This window comes from Mercenaria mercenaria, chromosome 8 (assembly GCF_021730395.1).
Source record: "Mercenaria mercenaria strain notata chromosome 8, MADL_Memer_1, whole genome shotgun sequence".
Taxonomy (NCBI): domain Eukaryota; kingdom Metazoa; phylum Mollusca; class Bivalvia; order Venerida; family Veneridae; genus Mercenaria; species Mercenaria mercenaria.
Window position 1 is genome coordinate 27,855,449 of NC_069368.1, and position 24,819 is coordinate 27,880,267.

At 34.1% G+C, this 24,819-nt stretch overlaps 1 protein-coding gene across 1 annotated transcript; it reads right to left on the reverse strand.

Moving 5' to 3' along the window:
• Positions 1-5: 5 nt before the first annotated feature.
• Positions 6-20,015, reverse strand: LOC123566709 (uncharacterized). The gene is made up of 6 exons (XM_045361028.2): positions 19,859-20,015; positions 10,912-11,491; positions 5,918-6,076; positions 4,361-4,561; positions 3,831-3,900; positions 6-3,386 (listed from the first exon to the last, which is right to left on the reverse strand). Coding segments are annotated over exons 1-6 (3,849 nt in total). The 5' UTR covers positions 19,861-20,015; the 3' UTR covers positions 6-549.
• Positions 20,016-24,819: the final 4,804 nt, after the last annotated feature.

Here is a 24,819-nt window from a genome sequence, read left to right on the forward strand (position 1 = left end):
TTGACTTAAATATACGATTTTTATTAAGTGCAAAATGCTATATACAAATAGATAATTGGCAATGATAACATATATCTTGATCTTGTTTAAATCATAACATATGAAATGTTTTCTTTATCCTAATTGCTATTCATAGTTTTAGTTCACAAACATCCATCTAGTCTTAGTCCTGTCTAGTAAAAAAAAAAGAAACATTGTAGTAATTCTGTTCTGGTGATGTGTATATAATTTTAGACATTTCATTATAAATTGTTTTTAATAAAGACGGTTACAAATAAACTTGGGCTGAAGACAACACGTGAACTGAGACTACCTGGTTTTAAAGACCGTTTTAAAATTACATTCCTTAATATGTTTCAATATTCTATTCTTCAACTAAACACACACAATTAAATAATATAAAAACCAAACAGTAAAAAGCATTGTCTCATGGCAATTATAAACTTTGTATACTAGAAACTGATTCCACGTATGGCTCACTTTCTTTATTTCAATTATCAGTACAATACGATTGAAAAGGAAAGTCATGAGTATCGTTACAGTAATGAATTATACCGATGAATGATACTTCTTTGTTGAAAAATAAATTGAATTGCTTTTTTCATATTTCATATTAAACAACGCCTTCTGTTCTCTAACATACTGCCACGCAGCTACTCCATCTCCTTCTTTACCCTGGTCTAACTCAGGGTGATATTCCTCTCCATCCCATGTTATACACATGTTCCATGCTCTCACCTCTACAGGTAGCGGCATTAGAAGAAGACTATCAACAAACTGCCGCCATGTTGTCAAGCTCATCCTGACTCCACCAAGATCAATGATCTTCATACTCTTCATCTCATTGGGGCATTTTATTATATTGTCAGTCAACCTTAATTCCTCTAAACGAAGATCGCGGAGCTGGTACAATAATGGTAACAATGTGATCAATTTGTCTGTTACAGTATGATAGGAAGGATTTTTGTCTGAACCAACTATATGTGTTGAAATATTAAAATTATCATACCACAACTCAAGTTTTGTTAACTTTTTAGTTGTACTAAGGATATCAAATACTTTCAAAAAATGTGTACTGTTCAATGATTTGTATATAAATATGTCCAAGTTTGAAGTGTTAAAGCCAGTCACCATGACATTGTCGTCGTGCCGAAGATACTGAAGTTGCTGGTGCTTGGATAAATCTACTACATGCTGCGTCCTGCACTCACTGGCTATGTTGAACTCAATGTCCAGACTGCACTCACTGTCACTACTCAACTCGTCGTCTGTACTGAGCATACTGTCTGTACTAGTCTCACAGCGTATATCGAAAATCGATATCTGTTCAAGATGACTGCTACCTGATAGGAAACTGCATAGTGAGGTCAAGTCTTCATGTGGCATGGAGAAACTTTCTACATGTAATGCAACAAGATGACTCATATCAGGCAGAGAACAGACTATTGTTTTATACATAGGTTTCAAATTATCATTTTCCTTAAAACATATAAACAGTGAATTCAACGTGGAAGTATTATGTTCAATAGCTCCACAGATATACTTGATATCTTCATCATCCATCTCATAGCTGCCTATACTAGCATCAATGTGTATTGCTTCAAGTTGCCGACATCTCGGCAAATATTGCAATACTGTCTTTAGATACTCTTCCACCTCATCCGGATCTACTCTAAACGAACGGACACTGTCAGCAGAAATGCACTGCTTATCGATGCCTGTACGGAAATGATCACAATCTGACTCACTCTGTACGATAAGGTCTCCTACATAAAAGTTAGGCATAATATTTGTTTGACATACTTGGACCTCTTCTATACAGTTTAAAATACATTTCTGGGTATTTGATATAATGTTTTCATGTCTGTATTCATCATCTATCGTTCGTCTGTACTCTAGAACACGTTTGTCCCTTGTAACAATATCGTATATATACTTTGAAATGGATGTAGCTATTCGAGGCTCCAGACCGCATAGCATTATGAACACATTCGCTTGTTCTAATATTTCATCCAAAGTCGTGCACATGCTGAACAACTCTTTAATAAGTTGTTCACAATGACCAGACAATTCTGCGTTTTCCAAATCTGCAGATGCTTTAAACTTAATAGTAATATGCAATGCAGCCAAATATTCTTGCACTGATTTGTGAACGAAGGAAAGTAACAAACTGTCACTTATGCTTGCAGACAAACTTGGACATCTATCTTCAGAAAAGATTCCTAGTTTCAAACAGCATTCTTTTATATCACTGTCTAGTTGCAGTTTTTCAAATACAGAGCTGCCAAATGTCAAAGACATTTCTTTTGAGGTACTGAACAATGTTTCATACGCTAGCCGTGATACGCCTTGAATGATATATTTAAAATATTTACATTCTTCAGTCTTGATAAGAATTTCAGGAAGTTGAACATCTCTTAGTTCAGATGACTTTTTCCGCATGCCAATAAAATCAGGATATTTCTTAACGTTCCATTTAAAGAAAAGATCTAGCATTCCAGTGTATATTGCACACCTGGAGTGTTCATGCAGTTTGTCGTCAAACCAAAGACATATCAGTTGTTGGATGATGATAGGTGTATCGTCAATATCTTTTATTATGTTATTGTCAGCCATCTCATTTTTACAATCCCTAGAGTCTTTGTCTTTCTTAAATGTATGGTTCAAAATAAGAACTGTATTATCGATCATTTCTTCAACAGACGATTCGTCCAAACCTTTCAGTTTCAATTTTTGGTCGATCTCTTTGTCGGTAATTCCCAACGTTCCAAGTTTCCACGGTCGTGATGTAGTAATGACAACATATTCCTTATACAGATCACGTTCTGGAAGGCCTTCCGTCTGGAATTGATAAGACGATACTGTATTAGGAGACCATTCATCTAATCCGTCAAGAAGAATAAGAACCTTCGCTGATTCCTCCTTTAAAAGCGTGTTTTGAAGCATCTTTTCCTTAAATTGTCTTTCTAGCATTTCTTGAATTCCAACGTCATATTTACAATGACGAAGAGAAATGTAAAACACAAACTCAAATTTCTTCATTTCCTTGACTTCATCAAACGTATCTTCATCTTCCTCATGCTGGTCTTTAGAATGTGCCAAACACCAGGCATTTACCAAACGTTTGCAGAAACTACTTTTGCCGGATCCAGCATCTCCAAGAACATAAATGGATTTCTGGGGGATTCCGTCTTTTGTAAAGATATCAGACATGGACTGAATTTCAGTCTCCAATGGCCTTCCCCTTACATCCTTTATCTCATAGGTTATTCTTGGTCTAACATACACCTCGCTGAAGTTGCAGTGTTTACGCTCTGGGTGCAATGGTATTGCCGACACTTGTAACAGGGACTGTCTGTAAAGGCTCATCAGCTTTTCTTGAAATTCTAAACAAATATAAATAAATTTAAAAAGTTCAATTTCCAGAGAAAATCAGCAATAGACGTCTGAGGTTATTTTCAATAATTTTAGTTTTTCCTCGGAAAGCACTTTCAATTGTACATAACTCCATGCAGTTATATTTTGAAATAATACAATGACGTAAAGTAGTACAAAGAATAACGGGACACGTCGTAAAAATACATTGCGGCAAACTTCACATGAACGCTTATGAAATTCAAGTAAAATGCATCTCAAGAATATCCCTGTGTACGCTCACAAAACTTCTGAAGCAGACAGAAACAGATACCGTAAAGTTCTGTTTTATTGTGCGTTTCCAAACATACGTATAAGTAATCGACATGAGACATAAATTTTTTGTGACCGGTGCAGAAACTCGCTTTTTATAGTTCATAAGAATATTTATAGATCGATACGTAAGAATGAAGTACCTAATTTGGACTTGATGTAACTATATTGATTTCGTTGAGTTGACCGTGTTGTCTTAAGCTCTTTCATCTCCTGGAAATATAAAGCAAATATGACATTTGGTGCTCTGTGCTTCCGAGAAATCTACCCTTACCTATTATCTTAGGTACTGACCGTCACTAAGTTGTTCTGGATTGTTCAATTCAAATATATACATGAAACAAAAATTTGTTAGAGTGTTAGAGTTTGATATGTTTATATTCTTTACCTTTTCTGAATATCAGTAGCATATTGCTTCTGAGAGCCTCAGGATAAAAAGGTCGAACGTGTTTATATTTCACACCGATTGCTTATATGAAACTGCTGAAGAAATAACTATCCTACAGATACTTAGATATACAAAGATAACTATCAATTCCAGCGGCTGAATCTTACAGCAGTGAATATGTGGTCTTAGGTAGCCTGGCATATTGCATTCAGGTTTGTCAGATGTTCAAGAATAATGCGGAGAACGTACATTTGAAAATTCAAATATTCTATCAATAAAATGTACCTCCTTTACCGCAGCCATGTCCAGTTCCAACAGTGTTACTCTCGTTTCTAAACCTTCCACAACTTCTGTGGTAGGTATGTTTTCTGTTTTATTCCGTAATTTGTTTTCGACCTCATCTATAGTATCACTTATTGACTGCACAGCCGTATGAATCACATCCGCTTCACTTTTTGTTGTAATAATCAAATCGTCTTTCTTCAACTGAAAAACATTAAACAGAGCTTTGAGGAATATGCTGAAATGGTTAAAAAAATCTTAGAAAGAAATCTCCTTGTAAACGAAAAAGTTTAACTGCAATTTAGACGTATTTCCTCCTTGGCTTTAAGGTCATCCTAACAATAAACCGTTTTCTAAACTTAACGATGGATTAGACATCTTATTCCCTTTATAGCCTATCTCTTTTTTACAGTTATAAGATCTTTGATCAGGTACAATTTTTCTTATTTCGGGGTTTGAAAGTTTTTTTTCCAACCGTCTCCACTGATCTGAATATTACGACACAAATATTACGTTAAAACAACGCAAAAGACTGAAGGTTTCGAGTACAATTGATGATTTCTTTACCTAGCTTTCTGTGCAATAAGCAATTGACAAATCAGAACCAGCTAAACTTTCCTAGTGAACTCACATAGACTTTCTAACTTTCGATAGTATATCGCTGTGTATGTTTTTACATTGATAGCAATGATAAGTCCTCGGTTTAAAACAGGCTAGTTCTCTTTAAAATAACCATATAGAAATTACGCTTGTTTAAAAATATCATCTAGATCGAAACAAAGATTACCTTCACAAATGAGCAGCATAACTGATATTTATTTAGCCCAGTGGCTTATTTACATTATGGCTTGTTATGTATATACCATTCAAAGTGAATGTGGATACTACTCAAAGTTAAGTCAAAGCGCCCATTTCTGCTCATTGGTCCTTATGAAGTTATACAGCGCCTACTGAAACAACTCATAAAGTACCAAATACATGTAGAAACGTATTTCGATAACAAACAAACCTAAGATAAGATCTGAACCTCCATAAATTAACAAATGAAAACGTATGAATATTACAAATTAATATAAACAGATTCAGTTTAAGTAACTTTGCAGTGTAGTTAATAATATTAACAAAATCTAAGCAATGTACATTTAACATACTTACACGGCGAAACCTAGAAGACATTTTACTCTATTTGCGGTCAGATGTTCATCTTACGTTTAAACATTTAGAACAAAATTAATACAACACAGACAAAATAAGTGGCAGTATATATACGTGTGACAAAACTAACATACGGTATATTTTGACGTCAAATAGAACATTTTCATTATTTATAAAGAAAAGAACATGCTGTACTATATCAATCATGATTTTGATATGACAAAAGTTTGGAAAGACTTTCTAATCAAATTTAGTTTGGGAACTTAAAATTTCATTACGTTTAGGATTGTTATACATGTACATGTATATACGAATTCAGTTTACTTAAAATAATTTTTATTTATATAATAAATATAAATCTACGCGAAAAAAAACCTTCAAAAAAGTTCAGACTGTTGTACAAACCTTGTCAAGTTTCTTTACGGCTTCCTGAGCATCTTTTAGGTTGATCAGTTCCTTACCATCTTGTAGCACAGCTATCATATCATTTATGTAAGTATTGGCATCTTCCTCCTCTAGTTCCATGGTGCTCGAGTGGAATATTTTGTTTCTATATTGTCTCACCTGTGTTATTAATCAAACACAATGCATTTCATTTTGATTGTGGTGAACTTCGTCACGAGAATGTAGAAAACAATAGAAATCAAAACTGTTTAAGTCTGAACGGTTCCTCTCAGATATGTGAAAAGATGTTACAGACATGAGTGATATTTTATATTATACATGCTCTTTCCCTGCACTTCTGCTCCGTATGAAGTTCACTTATTTTCAGTCAGTCGACCGCTAAGTGAAATGTATCACAGCAACATATATTACATGTTGTTACTTAATTAAATATCTGGTATCAAAGAAGTATGTAATGCATATGGAAACATGTTAGGGTCATTGGTTACGTATTATTGCGCTCGCGATGGTAAAATTCTACTCTACGACGCACATTATTAGGACATGCTACGCGCGAAGGTACAATGCGAGACACAACGTGTACCTACGTTGAAAATTCTATGCTATATTTTTATTTTGAATATTATCGGACTTAGAGTACCAACTCGGACGCTGACTTGGATGCTGACCTAGCCACATATTCGCTAAAAACTTTCGGTTCTAGCTGAGTTTGAGACTAAACATTTGAAAGCTTACTTTACTTGAACTTATTGAGTAAATTCCAGTTGAGACTAAGCATTTATATTGAATAGTCACTTTATCATAGTATTGAACTTATCAATAAGATAAAATTAAAATTTTTAACATGCAATTTATTTATAAATGACAAATAACATTTCATTACTAAAATGTTTTAATAACAGAAGGCCAGGGGTTCAGTGTAGGATAAACTTGATCATGTTTCAAAATCTGATATATACGAGGTGGCTATTCCTTCCAAATCGTTGTACTTTATTCTCAGACATGCTAATAAATAACTCTTTAAGCATATTTTAGACAAACTATAGTAATGGTTCTGAACTCGTTCCGATGGAAATGAAAAATACATGGTTATTTTATATGAAGACAAAGTGTTGGTTGAACTAACTCTTTTAACTTAAGATGCATTTTACTCTACTGCCAGTCAGATTGTATGTGCACGTATCTTTCGAAATCAGCATGTTCCTGTCGCAGTTTATTTAAAAATGGCTGTGTAAGAACTTGTTTCTATTTCGGACACTGAAAGAAGCGAAATGGAGTAAATTCAGATGGTTGTATTCAATAAAGGGTATCTTTCTTATATAAAACCCATTTTTATTCTTTGTTAGAGCAGACGAAGTGGTACAGTGATAACACTGTCTAATTACGAAACAAGGGCTCATGAGGTCAAGCCCCTGCTCCTCAACCTAATAAGTACTTAAACTGAGATAGAGTCCCAATTATGGTAGCTTTACATCTGTCAGGCTAAAGAACAAGGAAATCCTCTGGAAATAAAGCATCTTCTGTATCATACACTAACACCGTATTAACATTGCATGACGCTACGCATGAGGATCTTCAGCGAGCCGACGGATTACACCTTCTCACGACCTTTCCACTAACCAATCAACGCAAATGTTTGAAAGTGAAAGTAGAAGTCCAAAATATCTATATTTAGCCTCATTAGCTAGGGATCCCAAAATGTAATTTACACGCGTTTAAAATTCTTATGACGGCCGCATTGAAAGTTAAACTACATGAATCAGTTAATCGATCTTTTCCGTTTACTATTTCGTGAAAAATCCACTTGTTTAGGTTCAAGTTTTTATTCATTTTTCCTCTTTACCTTTTTCCAAATAGCTTTGATAGAACTTAAAGAAAAAATCTTTACGTGACGGTCGGGTCACGTTAATTCTGTAATAAGCACAGTTCGATGCACTGTCCGCGTTGAAGTAAGTTGAAAATATTTAACATCACCTTGATAACTTAAGTTCAGTATGGTACACTACGCTTTATTCAAAAACATATTTCATATGATTTAAGGTACGTTTATCACCAAATATAATTTAAAGATAATGTTTAACTACTGAATTGAAGAATTACTGGAAACTTACAAAGGACTTCGGACACTATCATATGCTTCTAGCTTACACTTTGTATGCAAAATACTCATTAAGTATTTAAACAATACCCAAATCATTTCGAATCACATATAAACCAATGTATTAGTTAACATATTACAGCAGAAACTTTCTTGTATTTGTTCTTATCAAGATGTTTTTCTTATTTAATCTAGGCCAGGGTATATTTTTTGAAAAAAAAATAAAATGTTTAATTGCCGTAGAAACATAATGTCCTCACTTTACGGTAGTTTCAAATATATGCATTTCGTTTGCTAAAAGTGGCAAAATCTGTTTTTTTTTTAAAGGAAAGAATAACATTTTAAGATTACAATCCTATAAATGTATAACAAAGAGAACGATATTTTTGCAAACAACCTGTACTTGATTTAATCTGGCTTTACTTTCATATCTATACACTGTTCATAACGTAAAGTTATAGATGCATTACATGTGTGAATGAGAATGCTACAGATATACATGTATAAGTGACTGGTCAGTATTATTACAGTGGACACTTGGTAATTTATGTACATGTACATGTCTGTATAAGTGATGACAGATATGTGTGTGCTGTAAAACATTAATACTAAGAAAATACAGTCATCATATCAAGGCCGTAGTGTTGATTCTCGCTGGGAATAAGTACCAGAGAAGCAGACAATATTTGGCTAAAACATGTAATAAAAATGTATTGGAAAAAGTTAACTCAGGATGAGTCTAACTGCAACCCTGCTAAAGATTATATTGTGTCAGTCAGGTCTGAAGTTTTGGGCAAAACACATTCGAAATGTGTCATTTGTAGTGCTGAAGTAGAAGCAGGTCGCTGTATAAAAATTCTACCTGGAGCTCGGCTTGACCTTTTAGTTCGATTTCGAGTCTAGCCGTATTTGTACTTATTATATACCTATATTCCTATATAAAGTCTGTAAAAATGTCGGCTTGTATTTCACAATTAAATATTAACAGCCAGAAAATAGTTCCGTAATGTACCTTTTAAATTCCGTATTGTACCTTCCGTATTGTATGCTGTCTAACTACTTTCATTAGTATGCATGACCTGACAAAGTTCTATAAACAGCAAACATAAAATCATCACTTAATTCCATTATAGTATCTATCGATAAACATTGAAGATTTCTTTCAATGACAAAACAACGAACAAAAAGGTAGAGGTATATAATAAAAAGGTCATTATAACAGTAGCTAGATCTGGGATTTTGTATTCGGCTCTCGTGGATTTTACAAAGATCCGATCTTGCAGAAATCCACTCGAGCCGAATGCAGCATCCCAGATTTAGCTACTGTTGTAATAACCCTATTATGCCATCTGCATGGAAAAGACACATCACTTTCTTTCCATCACACTACATGTGAACCGCTACTGATATGACCTGCCAAGAAGCTACTGTTATTGACCTTTGCATCACAGGCATATCAATGACAAGCACTATTTCTGTTGGATATACTATAGTGAGGATCAAATGAACTGCTGTGTACATATTGCCTTTTTGTTTAGGTGTTTAGGCCTAGCCCGACACAAAAAACAATCTTCAGTTCAGTTTTCACAAGAGGAAAACATGAAGTAATGCGTGTGATATTTAGTAGGTGTCTAAATGAAATGAATATAAACGCATAGAAAAAGATGATAAAATAAAGAAGTGAAAAATATATAAAAAGTATATAAGAACTAAAATACAAAAAAACAAAAAAAAAAAAAAAAACAAATGGAAAACAAATTACTTTCTCATCGCTAATGGCATGCGCGTCGCGAGGAGGGAATTCAGTAGATTGTCTGGTGTGTTGCTAGTATTTTACAGCACACATTTGCCAGTATACTGAAACAAACAACCAGGACGAGTCAAATTCAATGAAAATTTAACCCAACAAATGATAATCAATTCATAGTAATTTCATCTCTCCCTACTATACATGTATAACATACCTATGTGCACGCTTTGCAAACATTTGTATGTTATATATATTTGAGTTACAAACAGATGTAAAATTATGTGACTATCAAATTATTTATATTGAATATAAAAAGTACTGGTTAGTTTACATTTGGGAACACCCTGTAGTTATATTTTTTGTTTAAAAGTACTGTTTCCCCTCTTGCATCAACACAATAGTAACAGAAAATGTGTATAATTAATATCTACATATGCTGGCCAAATATGGTTTTGATGCACGGGAGGGAGGGAACAATGTTGTATAAAGAAAAATAGATGTTATATGTATATAACTGGATACGTAATTCTATTTAGAGCAAACAATCACCGTTTGATGAAACAAATAATGAACATTTGACTTTAAGAAATAATCACAAGTATGTATTTTGATGGTATTTGTAATTAAATATCTATTTCTGAGTTGTTTATTTTTCACTCTTGGAGTAGGCAAATCCAAATAGAAAGTGTCCGAAGTCCTTTTCCGAATGATTTGCCTGAAATACGAGTACGCGTCTAGCTATTAGAAACCGCTTTTCGTACTGACAAAAATAAGAACTATATAATACTTTTTATAGACGAAACAATAAATATACACGCTTTAGTCTGATAGGCAAAGTCAATGATTTTGATATGATTACTTTATTCGAAAATGTGGCCCAAGATGAGTTGTGAAAGTAAATACGATTGACTTTCCTCATAGAACTTGTTTAGCTATGCGTAAGAACCAATTGTTGTTATCTGGAGCTGAATGTTGCCAATTACAGTCACAGGACCAAATGTTGTAACTGTATCTTTACTGTTTGCAATGACCCCCACTCTGTATGTAAGTATAATATTTACCAGTCTTGTGTAACATAGTCAACTATAGTTTTATTTAAGATAAGCAGAGGATTACGCGAAAAAAGGATAATTATTGTAGTCTCACCTTTGAAAATACATTAGATCCGGCTAAATTACACTGAATGTGATTATGAAAATATTTGTTGTTGATAATCACATGCAGTAATCCCGTGCAATCAATTTCGGCTGCTGATGTCTTCCGATCATATCCAGGGGCGTTGATGAAACTTTTAGCTATACTCCATGGATCTCCTATCCACTGCTGAGTTAGGGTGTTTTTCCAGTTTGGAGCTGGTGGTGTGGACGCATGGTTAGTTAAAATGTTGTCATATATGGCGCCACATACGTTGTTTGGACAGACAGTTTTACCACTCGTATAGCAGCAGTTACAATTAGCTTGACCTAAAGGACATTGTTTGTTACCGGTTTTAACATGGTCTGGTTTAAGGGTTCTCAAAGTACACTGACCACATGTCACAGTAGATAGATTCTTTGTTTGCTTAATGTTATCTAATATGTCTTTATGTTGTTGTTTTGCGACATCGTCACAAAAAGGCGCAAGTCCTTCTTTTAAGTATCCCAAGCCAAGTCCGGCCTTCACCCATTGTCTGTACTTTTTCTTTTCTAATTGAAGTTGATGTGCCATCCCGAGGATGGATGGGAACCTAAAAGTGACAAATATTACCTAATTATGAAAGTAACAATTTCATTTAATCTCTTTCAAATCCTTTAACGTAAACATTCGACACAAAAATTTCTTTGTGATAGCTAAATTATGTTACACAGATTATGACTACAAAATATTTGCGAGTTTTCTGTATTCAATATAAACACAGAAATCATCAAACAATATGAAAACATTGTCACAGTATTTGAAGTAGTACGATTAAATTATCCTATCATCCTGTAACGGTTAGCAATCTTATTTGTCTATCTACGTTAAGAACCTTTGTTATCTTACAAAACAATTACACTCAATAGCCTTCAAGAGAAAACAAGATGCCAGTGAGGACCCCACACTGACCGTTCAACTGACATTATCTTTAGATCTTGAATATATGCTATGAATAACCGAATGGTTTGTGTTTAGTGCATTTGGGGTCAAGGAAACACCCTTCTCTTCTCCGATCCTGTTTTATGATCATACCCGAAGCTCAATACGCAGTTTAATGCTTAAAAATACTGGCTAACAGTTGGCAGGGGGCGGGGGGTGCAGGGGGTAGAGTGGGCGAAAGGTAGGGGTGTTGTCCTGCCAAAACATGATATATAATACCCTGTCAAGAGGCAGTGAAGAGGAACCATTTTACAGACCTGAATTAGGTACACAGAATAATATTTCTGACCAACTTTTTGGGCTCTTATTTATACTAGTCAGAGACTATGATTATCTATACATTATCTTTTTATATTTGTTTTTTTTAAAAGTGTGATTGTAGCTGGTCTATATCCGATATCCAATGATAATTTCTCCTAGAAAATCTCTAAAAAGGACTGTCGTTTGTCAAAATTGCAAAAGTTGAAATTTTGTGACAAATTCTTTAGTAACAATCTAGTTGGTTAGCCATCTCGTATTTGCAGTCAAGCGAAACTGTGTGAACAAATATATCAAACATTTCAACTAACAAAGAACGTTGACGATCCAATCAGCGGTTCATGAGAAGAACTCTTATGTTTCTACCGATTCTAACTCCGTTGGCCCTAATGCAGTCAAGCGAAACTATCTGAAAAGCTCAGAAGAACGATTCTTATCAGCTTTAGTAAAGATTCATTTCGCGGTTTATGAGAAACAAGCAGCTAACGCCTGACGGCATTTTGGCCGGGATTTCTGAATTAGGTGATAGTGAGTTCAATTTCGAATAAAGGCACACAATAAATAACCCCAAAATTAAAAAGCACTATTGAAAGAAAAGGGGAAAAATGAAATCAACGGATAGAAAATGAAATTTAAGAAATTGGTGTAGAAAATAAAAGTTTGAAAAACACCATTTTCAATGTTTATATTCCTGTGTCTTTGACCTTTGACATCGAAATCAATAGGGATTATGTTCACATCAAGACCAAGGTCCTAGGTGAAACAATTTTCAATGTTCAGGTTCTCGTGACCTTGATCTTTGACACAGTGACCCTGAAATCAATAGGGATCATGTACACATCAAGACTAATATACCTATGAATTTTCAAGGTCCAAGGTGAAATACTTGCCCAGATATTGAGCGGAAACAATTTTCAATGTTAAGGTTCCATGTGACCTTGACCTTTGACCCAGTGACCCCAATATTAACAAGGGTCATGTAAGCATCAATACCAACATATCTATGAAGCTTCATGGTCATAGATGAAATGTTTGTCTAGATACTGAGCGGAAGCTATTCTCAATGTTCAAGTCCCTGTTACCTTTACCTTTGACCAAGTGACTCCAAAAGCAATTAGGGTCATGTACACAACCAGACCAACATACCTAGAAAGTTTCAAGTCCTAGGTGAAATACGGTACTTGTCCAGATATTGAGTGAACAAAAAGGTTAACATGAGACTTATTATTTTCATCTGTAAGCCCGCCCGCCTATCCGTCCATCCGCCCCGGACAGACCTAATCTAGAAGCTGGATTGCAATAGGGGCCATATACACACCAAGACCAACTTACCTAGGAAGTTTCAAGGTCCTAGGTGAAATACTTGTCCAGATATGAGTGAACAAAAAGGTTAACATGCGACTCATTGTTTTCATTCATCCGCTCGCCCGCCAATCCGCCCATCCGCCCGGATGGACCTAATCTACAAGCCTGAATTTTCTTTGAAAATTCGGACAAACCTAGAAGGTTCAATGTACTAGGTAAATACTTGTCTAGATATTGAGTGAACAAAAAGTTCAACATGCGACTCATTATTTTCATTCATCTGCCCGCCCGCCCGAACAGACCTAACCTACAAGCCGGATTTGTCTTCAAAAACCAGGCCAAAAAGCACTTACATGCTTTTATTTCTATTTTGACTTTGCAATTGAGTATTTGCATACGTCACTTTTGCAATGAAAATTACAAATAGTAGCTTGGGTATGAAAGACGAAGTTGTGTGGAGGTTTCGGTATGACATAAGGGATGTATTTGTTGTGTGTGTCGAAATTAAGGTATGAAATACTAGGTTGTGTTAGATGTATGTGTGGATGTTTCAGGTTTGGGTATGAAATACGAAACTGTGTTTGATGTATGTGTGGAGGTTTATGTATGAGAAACGAGGTTGTGTTTGATGTATGTGTGGAGGTTTGGGTATAAATTACGGGGTTATGTTAGATGTATGTGTGGAGGTTTGGTTATGAAATACACTGTTGTGTTTGATGCAGGTTTGAAGGTTTCCAAATAACCTACAGGGTTGTGTTTATGTGTGTGTTGAGGTATAGGTATAAAATACGAGGTTGCGTTCGATGTATGAGCTGACAATTAGAAATTACATATAGGATTGCGCTCGATGTATGTGTGGCGAACTGGTAATGACATACAGGGTTGTGTTTGATGCATGTTTTAAAGTCTTGGTATGAAATACGAGACCGTGTTTCATGTATAAGAGGAGCATTGGGATTGAAATACCACGATGTATGTGTGTCTATATTTGATTTGTGTGTGGAAATGTTTGTATGATATACGAGGGGTTTGTTTGACTTACGTGTTGATATTTTGCTATGAAATACAAGGCAGTGTTTTATGTAAATGTGGAGGACAGACACAGAAATAGATATTTTGAATAATTTTTACAATGTAATCACTTCTTTGAAATTAACATCTTTATCATCCACAACATATTTCGATGAAATAAAGATAATTGAACAAGATTTCACCTACTCATCACAGTCAGGACGGAAACTGATTCAAACAATGTATCTTTAAACACGGAGGGATCGTTTGTTCTACTTCCGAGAATAAAGAGTTGTAAAGTATAGCTATGTCTTGATTAAGAGTATTTGAAGTAGATCGTTCTAATATGCTAAGTAGAATGTTTTTTTCATTTTGAGAGAGAGAGAGAGAGAGAGGGAGAGAGAGAGACTGACTGACTGACTGACTGACAGAGACAGATGTGGGGGGGGGGGGGGGGGGGGGGGGGGGGGGGGCAGAGAGAAGTGGACATGCATGCAGTCAGACAGACAGACAGCAGACAAGCTAATAGATATATAGATAGGTGCAGGTAGGCGTGCAGGAAGGTATATATGTACATGCAAACTGGATTCACACCATAGTCCAAAAAGACCAGGAAATATAGAAAGAAGGAGTCAAAGTAGACATTTAAGGTCGCCTCAGGGTACTTAAAGGAGCATTATGCTTTTGTGATTTATAACGTGTCTCCTTTTATCTATGAACATAATACGTACGTAATAATTTCTTGTGAAATCCTATTTTCAATCATTGTTTACTCATATTTTTGTCATAGGTTTGAATATTGATTAAGATAGTATCAAGTACTGTTGAATTTATTGCTTAGTTTTACCTCTGTTATGACTCTAATTGTTTAAGTATGAAATATTAAAAGTTGTCCTATTCTAACAATAAAATTCAGAACGTTACGGAATTTAAAGACAGTCAACTGAATTTGTGGCAATTAATAGTCAAAAGATCCTTACAAAGCAACCAAGCAAAATCATATTAGCCCCGCTTCGATTTTGTGTGTTCAAGATAGGTGAATCAAGGGTGTGACCTAAATGATCAGTGTATTAAGGCATATGAAATAATTTACAACAATTGGAGCAACTTACGCTCTGAGACCAGAGGTCTCCGCGGCGGCCGAGTGGTTAAGCTAGCTGACTTCGAACCATTTGACCCAAACCCTATTTGCTCTGGGTTTGAACCTTGCTTTGGGTATAATATTCTGTCTTTAAATGATGCCATCAAGCTGGCTTACGGAATGTCGATAGTTCTACCCGAGCTTGAAATAGTATATGGAGGGACACCTGGGGTTTTCCTCTATCATCAAAAGCTGGAAATTCGCCATGTGCCCTATAGTTGTTTCGGTGTTATGTGAACCCCATTAAAATATATTTTGAAACAATCGTGACGCAATCCATATGCACGAAACAATGATTTTATTTGACAAAGAAATCACTGCATAGGATAAATTTTATTATTTCTTCTTTACCCAGACTACGTTATAAAGAGTATCGGAAACTATTTACTGAGTAAAGAGCGTTTCTGGTGGTTTCACAATAATAATCAAGTGTCACATTTAAAGTCTTAAGTAGTCATAAGCAACATCCGATATACTTTATATATTGTTTATGTCTCTAAATGTGTTTTTTGTTTTTTTTTTTGTACTTGTAACATGTGTAATTGTTGAGTTCTGCTCAATCCGGGGCTAGAGGGCGTGGACAGTAGCATGCATTTTCACTACCGTCCATGAAAAGGATCAACCAAACCGAGCCTGCAACATTTTCGTTTCCGTCGTGTTGTGCGACCTGTGGAGGTTTTTGTTATATTTTCATTTGTTTAAAAGGTACATTTGTATCAATTTGTCGATTTGTTACAACGAGCTTTTTCAACGTTTAAGTGACTGACTAAGACGTAGGTGATCAAATTTGTACACATAAATGCTTACCCATAGGCAAGACAGTAAAAAATCATTCACCGATCACATTTACATTTTAAACAGACAGCAACGTAGCTGCATCCTTCTTTATTAAAGCGACTATTCCACACATCGTGGTTTGATATTTTATGAAATCAAACGTTCCCTGTATTCACCTTTACTTCTTCTACTATTTCTGTTAACGGTTTCCCGGTTTGAAAAGGAATTCCGTTCAGCGAACACCTTGTAAACATCACGTGACAGTGAGAATATGATAATCATTAGAGCACATACGTATAGGTATTGAGTAGTATTGTGGCGTTTTGAAATGTAATTAAACAAAATTCAGTATGCAGTAAGTGATTCCTCATTTGCCGAGCGGTTACGTACGGAAGATCATTAGTACCAGGTGTATATTATTAACTAACTCGAAATTTCGAGTTACATACTCTTATTTTAAAGTAACTTACTCGTAATTTCAAGTTACTTAGTCGATATTCTGAGTTACTAAGTCGAAATCTCGAGTTACGTATCTCGAAATTGGACAAGTTATCCATGAACGTAATCGAATGCATGGCCCAAATGATATGGCGATGGCTTAACAAACTTGCTTTTCGAGGTTCGAGCCTTGGTAAGTTCACACTTTTTTAATATTTTTAATCGTTTTTTCAATAAACATTGCACGAGAAAATTGTGCAGTTCATTGAACGATTAGTTAATGATGTGTTAGCTAGTCAAAACAATTTGCCAGTCAGTCTTAGTTAAAGTGTAATGGCTTCAACACGTTACAAATATAGTGATGATTATATATATAGAAACAATGAAAAAATAAGACAAACATTATTATCAAAATATATAAAATGGTGTTTTCAAAAAGAGTCTTCAAAGATTCTTGTCTAAAATAAAATACAAATAATGTATACTAGAGAAAAACTGCGGCCGTAATATGGGCTTGAACTCGCACCTCAAGGTTTGTAATCATTACGCTCTAGCAAACTGCGCCAGCGATATAATCAAGTTCATTGAAAACAAAACATACATATCAACTTACCCTTTAGAGAATTTTCAGCCAGGTACGGACCGAATATCGAGATAACCGAAATGAAAAAGTGTATCATTTCGTCATGGTTCAAAACTCGCAATCGAACTATACGTGTGCGCCTATTATTAGTGAAGGATGCAAAATATAATCAGTTTTGGTTTGCTGCTCACATAATGAAAGTGTCTTAAAATATTGTCGCGTCTCATTCTATATTTATATCAATTTATATCAATATTTACAAAATAACGTGTTTCAACAGTTCATAAAAGTGCATGAGAAAAATTGTGAAAACTCGAATGTTTCTGTAATTCTAGAAACTAGAAAACAATCAACCATTAACTTGATTAAGTGTCATGTAAATGTTAATATTTGAACCAGTGCGACGTTTTGCCTTTCGGCGATGACTTTTTTTTAAAACCACAAATCACAATGTGAGGGTTAGTCGCTTTAAAACCCATTCCGAAGCCATGATTATCATCATCATCAATATAAAGCAATAACCAATGCGCTTTTGTAATTAAAACAGAACTGTGACAGATATTATGATATTTACTTCCGCATCGCCTACAATGAAAAATAGATTTTTAGAAAGGATAGCGCCTTCATTAAAGTGTTCGAAGTGTCTTAAGTGAAAAGTAACGGAAGAAGGTCGTTTGAAAAGTCTGTTTCAGCTTGATAAAAACAATGTTTACAATCTTCAAGTGTTTAAGCTGATAAAGGGCATGCCAAAAATGAGAAAAATACTCTGTAAGTTGTAAATATGTACAAACGTCAACAGAAAGGACAAATTGCATAAACAGGCATTGTTTTGTCGCATGTGCCTCAGAAAGTATTTGACCCAGTATTATGAAACAGTACATGAATAATATTCAGCATGTGTAGTTGTCCGCCTGGGCTTTTGGTGGAGATATCACTCAGTGAGACAAAAATTATGACCTTTGATCTCTGTCACTCAAACCAGAGCTATGACCTTTGACTTTGTCATAGATATGCATAAAAAGGCATACAAATTCTTATCTCAAAAGGTCATGAAACATCATTGGAATATTATTCAACATGTCGGGTTATGCACCTGGGATTTTTTATTATTGTCTGTCAGCAAGACCAGAACTATGAGAAGAATATTCTTAAATGGAATATAAGTTTGTGTAGTATATATCTCAAAAAGTATAAAACATTACGGGAACTTTATATAGCATGGTATCCATCATGTGAATTTGTACAGTGTCACTTGAATTATATTTTTTATGTTGAATTTATGAGTAATGACCCTTGAATAAGTACAAAATTGTTTTGTGTCCTAAATATCTCAAAATATACCTGGCGTAAAGTCAGAAAGCATTAGAAGACTATTTTACAGCGTATATAGTGGTGCACCTGATGTTCTCCTCGGGACTGCACTCAGCTGGCCAGAGATATGGTCCTTCACTTAGTGAAAAACACACAAATGTTTCATCAAAATTTGTGTTGCAAAAGTATTTCACTTAGGATCATAAAACTTTACACAGTGACAGGCCTAGGGGACCTGTGTCCAATGGACACAAATCTAGTTCACTATTCGTATTATTGTCAGTTAAAACAGATCTTATTTTACTCATTTACTAATCATGCTATAACCTAATTTATTCAAATTGTTATATTTTGTTATTCAGATTTAAAGTAAAGTGAATGTTCTTTTTTGTCAGTTCAAACGTTTTATATAGAAAATATTGCAAAACAAATCAATTTTAAATCCCATTTATTGGTTCCCACTCTAAATGACCACATAAGCTTTACTCAGCAGCGTAGCAGAAAAAAATATGACTGCTTGGTAAAATGACTGACTCTATCTATCACAAAATGTTTTTGATTAATATTTACTACTGTAAACAAAAATATTGCCTTTGTTTAAAACATACGATCTTTTGTTTCCTAATATATTTCAACACGATAATAGGTAGTACTTGTTGTTTTTAGCAGTTGTCTCAGTTTATTTCTGTTAACAAAACTCCCAAGTTAGTAAGACGGTTTAGATTTTATTTAAATACAGCCTAACATAATTCACACGAAAATCTACTTCTATTCAAATTGTGCATTATTATCTTGTATTCCTGTATAATTTCTTAAAAAACGATTCCGGTATAAAAGAATTAATGAAATGTTAGAAAATGATAAAGATATGAAGTTTGAATAGGGGAGACTAGCCATTACATTTCAACATACCTAAAACTTAAGTCGCAATGGCCTAAAAATTCCTTTGGTTTAATTCTATAATACATGTAGGTTAAATAAATTTTATTACTGACTTTATTTTCATCGTCGCAAGTACAAAGATGCATAATATAATAGTATTGTTGCCAACTGTCAAATTTTGGATTCCCCAAATTTATTTTCCTAACACAGCATAATCAATTGTGAGTTGTTCAGTAATACAATTAAAAACAATGTATAAAAAATGTATTTACATTCAACTGTGTAGTTTTCTTCTACTTTTGTACTCCGGGACTCATGGCCGACATCTTTATCCTTCGAGAATTATCACAATAACTCCTTACAGCGCATGCGTCAATGTTTTAACTTGTCGCTGCGTATGTCCGTTTCCGAATGACACATTTAAACAATTATGCTAAGGCTCTAGACGGGGAAGTAGCTTGGTGTGTTTTTCACATAGCAAGAATAGATATATTTGTTTAATTTATATATCACTGAAAAAAACAAAACAAAAAACAATATATATCGCCATTGATGGGAGGTTATTATAAAGTATGGACTAAGACTGTTTTTCAAAATAGTTTAAGCTTTATTTTGTTGTATTATGGAAGTAGGCAAATAATTTAAAGTTGGTAATTAAAAGTTCAATGAACGGGTTATAATACCTGAAGACTGTTCAAACGCTTAAAGATCGCTGACACATGGCAACGGTACTAACTTGTCTTTTTGGTGTAGCAGTATTAATATAACTATTCCATTGCGTCTATCCTACCAGACAACTTTTGTAACCTGGACACATATTGCTTAAATTTGCCCTAAAGGCTTACACTATTTATCATATCTCATATCTTAAAGATATTTCACTGACCTTAGTACAGTGAAACGGAAAATATACTGTAATAAAATCAAGCCTATATTTACCGTAGCATGTTCAACATACTAGCCTTGTTACAGTAAGACCATCTTAGTTCAATACATAATGTCAGACATACGAAGGTGAATCGGCAATATCATTTCTTTCATTGAAAAAAATATCATCATGATTATATTGTTACATTATTACTATTTTTGAAACGTTTACAGTTGTAATTGGTATCATATTAAAAATTCCTTCTTATAATGACATAATTATATTATTAAGAAGTGGGGGAAAAGGACTAATTAAAATGAAAAGATCCTGCTTAAAGTTTATAAGATATGATTGTTATATATTTAAATGTATACCTAATTGTATAATTGCTCTGCTGAAACTTTGTTGCATCTGTCCCTGTTAGAATGATAGCTTAATAAAAAATCGTCCTTTCTTTTGTTAGATATAATAATGATTAGTGCTTCAAGCTCATAAAATGATTAATAGAGTGAAGTGATGTGGTAAGATAGGTAGTCTATATAACGAAAAAGTACATATAAAAAGTATTAAGTATTTTTTGAAAAAAAGGTCCATGGCCTTTTGGGAATTACTAGTGATATATTTATTCTTGGACTGCGGGTATTTAATAAACGCTTTTAAATTATAACTGAATAAGACTTGAACATTGAAAAATGACAAAATTATTTTTGTTGGGTTAAACGTCACACCGACCGAGTTATAGATGACTTTCTAGCCTTTGTTGGTTGATAAATACCTCATGTGCCCCTCAAGGCATTATTTTCATCACTGGTGGGTACCTGTGTAAAAACTGCTGAGCTTCCGCAAGCCAGTTGGATTACTTCCTCATATAAAAAATTCTCCATCCAAAGCGAGGTATCGAACCAACAACGGCGAGAGGCAAGCGATTTGAAGTAAATGACCTTACCCGGCCACGGAGGTGCGCAAAAAATATATAATTATACCCGGAAATAAACTTTTCATGGTTTGGTCGATAAAATATTCTGTGAACAAATGTTTGAAGTTCTCAACCGTTTTACAGTTAACCCTAAATTACTTTGCTGAGTACTTCCTCGTTTCACTTTCCTGACGGACACCTAGCGCCTTACACATTACCCAATCTCTCGACCCTTAGAGCTGGTTTCCGAAACTTATCTAAATGATGTACGCTAAAACAAACGCCGTGCGTATTTCGCTCTAAGGTCAGCCTAAAAAATAAACAGACCGAAACGTTTTCAGCATAATTTGTTTTTCAAAAAAATATTATAGACATTAGGTTGTTGGGATAACACTTTCCTATTAAACTATGTCTGTAATCTGTACATTTGGCGACTGATTTAATGTACAGATTACAGACACAGTTTAATAGGAAAGTGTTATCCCAACAATCTACCGGAAGAAAACGTTGTGTCTCTTTAAGCATTACAAGTAGATATGCATTGTTTGCACATGTATGTGATAGTTTATTCACATTAAATTATATTGACTCAAGTTGAAGTGGACTTTTGACTTTTCTGGGTTTTCAAAGCAACATCATCAGTATACATTGTAATTAATTTTTAGTAAGAAAAAATAATAGCACAATTAAAAAGGTCGGTGATTATATCAAGTACACAATAAATTATAGTGATAAATTGTGCGATTAAGTAAAACGCTTTTATGGTATATGTTTGTCTGCGAGTTTTCGTAGTGATAATGTGATATATTATCATTGTGCCTTTGTATAGAAGATATTTTACTTAAATGATGATATTTTTATACTTTTGTTTAATTGTACATACTGTATGGCAATTTGCTGTACAAATTTAATAAACAGGGAGAATTATTTTAACAATTTTGAAATATGTTATCTATTTGTAAAATGAATCTATATTGTAATTTCCGAAATAAATATGTTAAAACAAAATTTATATTTCTGTTTAACAAGGCCAGATGATCAGCAGATTTTGTCAAATTTTCTATCTCTGTCAAATTTTTGTTTTACCTAGGCAAAATGTACAAATCTACCTAGGCAAGATGTGCATCTATGTCACATTTTTGTTCTACCTACAGTAGGCAAGATGTGCATCTGTGTCAAATTTGTGTTATACCAAGGCAAGATGTGCAGCTGAGTATGTCAAATTTTTGTTTTTACCTAGTAGGCAAGATGTTCCATCAATGTTAGACATGACGTAACGTTTTTCGTTCATTTCGAATCTAAGACTAAATGATTATCGGCTGTGTTGAAAAGTTGTTCCTGTTGTTGTCCTAGCCAAAATTAACTACAAGGTTAACATTTTATAAAAGCTGGTCAGTAACCCGTTTATTACAGTAATATATTCAACACAACTGTGACCGAAAGATATTTGAAGTACATATACTAGCATACCATCGAACAGTTACACAAAATCGTAACTTTTTTTTCATTTTAAAGGGTCTGTTTGTGTTTATATATTGAAAAATAGTTCTCATCTCAAAAAGGCATTTGCAAACAAAGTGAAACAATGCAAACGGTAACACCAATGGATGCTCCCCGATACAAATATTCAAAAAGGGGGGTAATTCAAAAACAGGGACATTGCTTCTTAGTTACCGTATTAGATCTCAATGGCCTCAATACATGTGTATAAAGTCAATCCTTTATATAGATATCCAGTAATTCTTCAAACAATCTTATATATATATATATATATATATATATATATATATATATATATATATATATATATATATATATATATATATATATATATATATATATCATTTTATAAGGGAAATCATGAAAATAGTGTAATCTAGATTTATTGTTCACATGTACTGTTCTCCCCTTCAATGTGTTCTGTAAAAATTTAAAGCTTGAAAAAAGTGTCTCTTGTGGTGAAGGAGAGATGACATGGAAAACACAAAGGAAGACCGTAAAAAAATGAGACCCGCATCAGTTACGGTTCTTTGTCACTGCACGCCCTATTACTGATATCCATAAATGTGTTAAGTATTGACTCAAACAACTGCATATGTTTCAAGTAAAACCTGAAAACTTCCCATATAGTTTTCAAGTTATTCTCTGGACAAGCATTTTTTAACATATTAAGGGCAGATAATTTAAAAATGTGGGCAGCTAGATTTACAGGGCCTTATCCCTTTTAGGAAGCATAAAATGTTTCCATTTAATTCGGTGTCTTTGGTGTTTTGGTCTTTTCTGTTGATGTAATTAATAAACAAAATGTTAATCGTATTACCAACGTCGGAATATTAGAAATGCCATGATAGTTTTTATGATGAGTATAGCTATTATGCTATTATTACGTGGAACTGAAGAAATTGTATTTCTCTTACGTGGTTTTATCACTTTATGTAATTCAATGAAAGTAATAATAATAATAATAATAATAACAAAAAAAACACTGGATATCCTCACGCGAAAGAAAAAACTCATAACATGTTAGTTACCACTTCATTGTTTTAGATTAACTCAAACGGAGACAACACAACTAGATACGACTGTAAAGATGGTAATCCAAGTTACTATAGCAATCTTGAGTGTCAGAAATTTTATGAGACACCCGGTATATTGGTTTAAATTGATTTTCATTAGAGATGTAAGTTCTGCTCAGCCATCAAACTCAATTATAACACTTCTACGGTTTGCTATGACATGTGTAAAGGATGTTGACTCATCACATGCTAAAACTGTAATAGCTGCTCTTTAGAACATCATTTATATACACGTCTGAGATGACTTTTGAAAGAGATGTAGATTTGACTCAAAGCTCAAGCCACACTAAAGCAATTCTATTGAACACAAAGTATTATATAGTTTGAGTTGAGCTTTATATAAGATGTAGGATCAACTCCTTCCTCAAGCTAAAATATAGCAGTTCTATGGAACACACGGTAGAGTGGTTTGATTTCGTATTTGTAAGAATACTGATATAGGTTTGATTAAGCTATCCAGCTAAACTGTATAATTTTTATTGAACACCAGGTATAGTCGTTTGATTTGAGCTTTGAAGGTGAAAAAGATTAAATGAACTGTCCTTAATTAAAAGGAATTTGACAATTACTTAACAGGTAATAATTAATGTTTATAACATACAAAAGAGGCTAACCATCGGGCTTATGTCTGCTATATACATTTCTGGTTAAGAATTTGAAGTTGTCTTCACAGACCGACACTAATGTCTAAAAGGGGACAAACCTCCAGGTTTGATGTCTGTTGCATGCATAACAGGTAAAGACCTTGACGTTGTCTACACAAACAGAATTTCGTGCTTTAAAGACAACAAACGTCTAGGTATGTGCCTAATGCATGCATGACAGGCAAAGAATTTAACGTTTTCTAAACGGACAGAAACTAATGCATTAATG

Coding starts and splice junctions, on each gene's coding strand:
- LOC123566709 (XM_045361028.2), bottom strand. Junction 4,562..5,917: donor CCGTAAAGAAACTTGACAAG/GTTTGTACAACA, acceptor AATGTTTTTCAG/TTGAAGAAAGACGATTTGAT. Junction 3,387..3,830: donor TTACATCAAGTCCAAATTAG/GTACTTCATTCT, acceptor ATATTTGTTTAG/AATTTCAAGAAAAGCTGATG.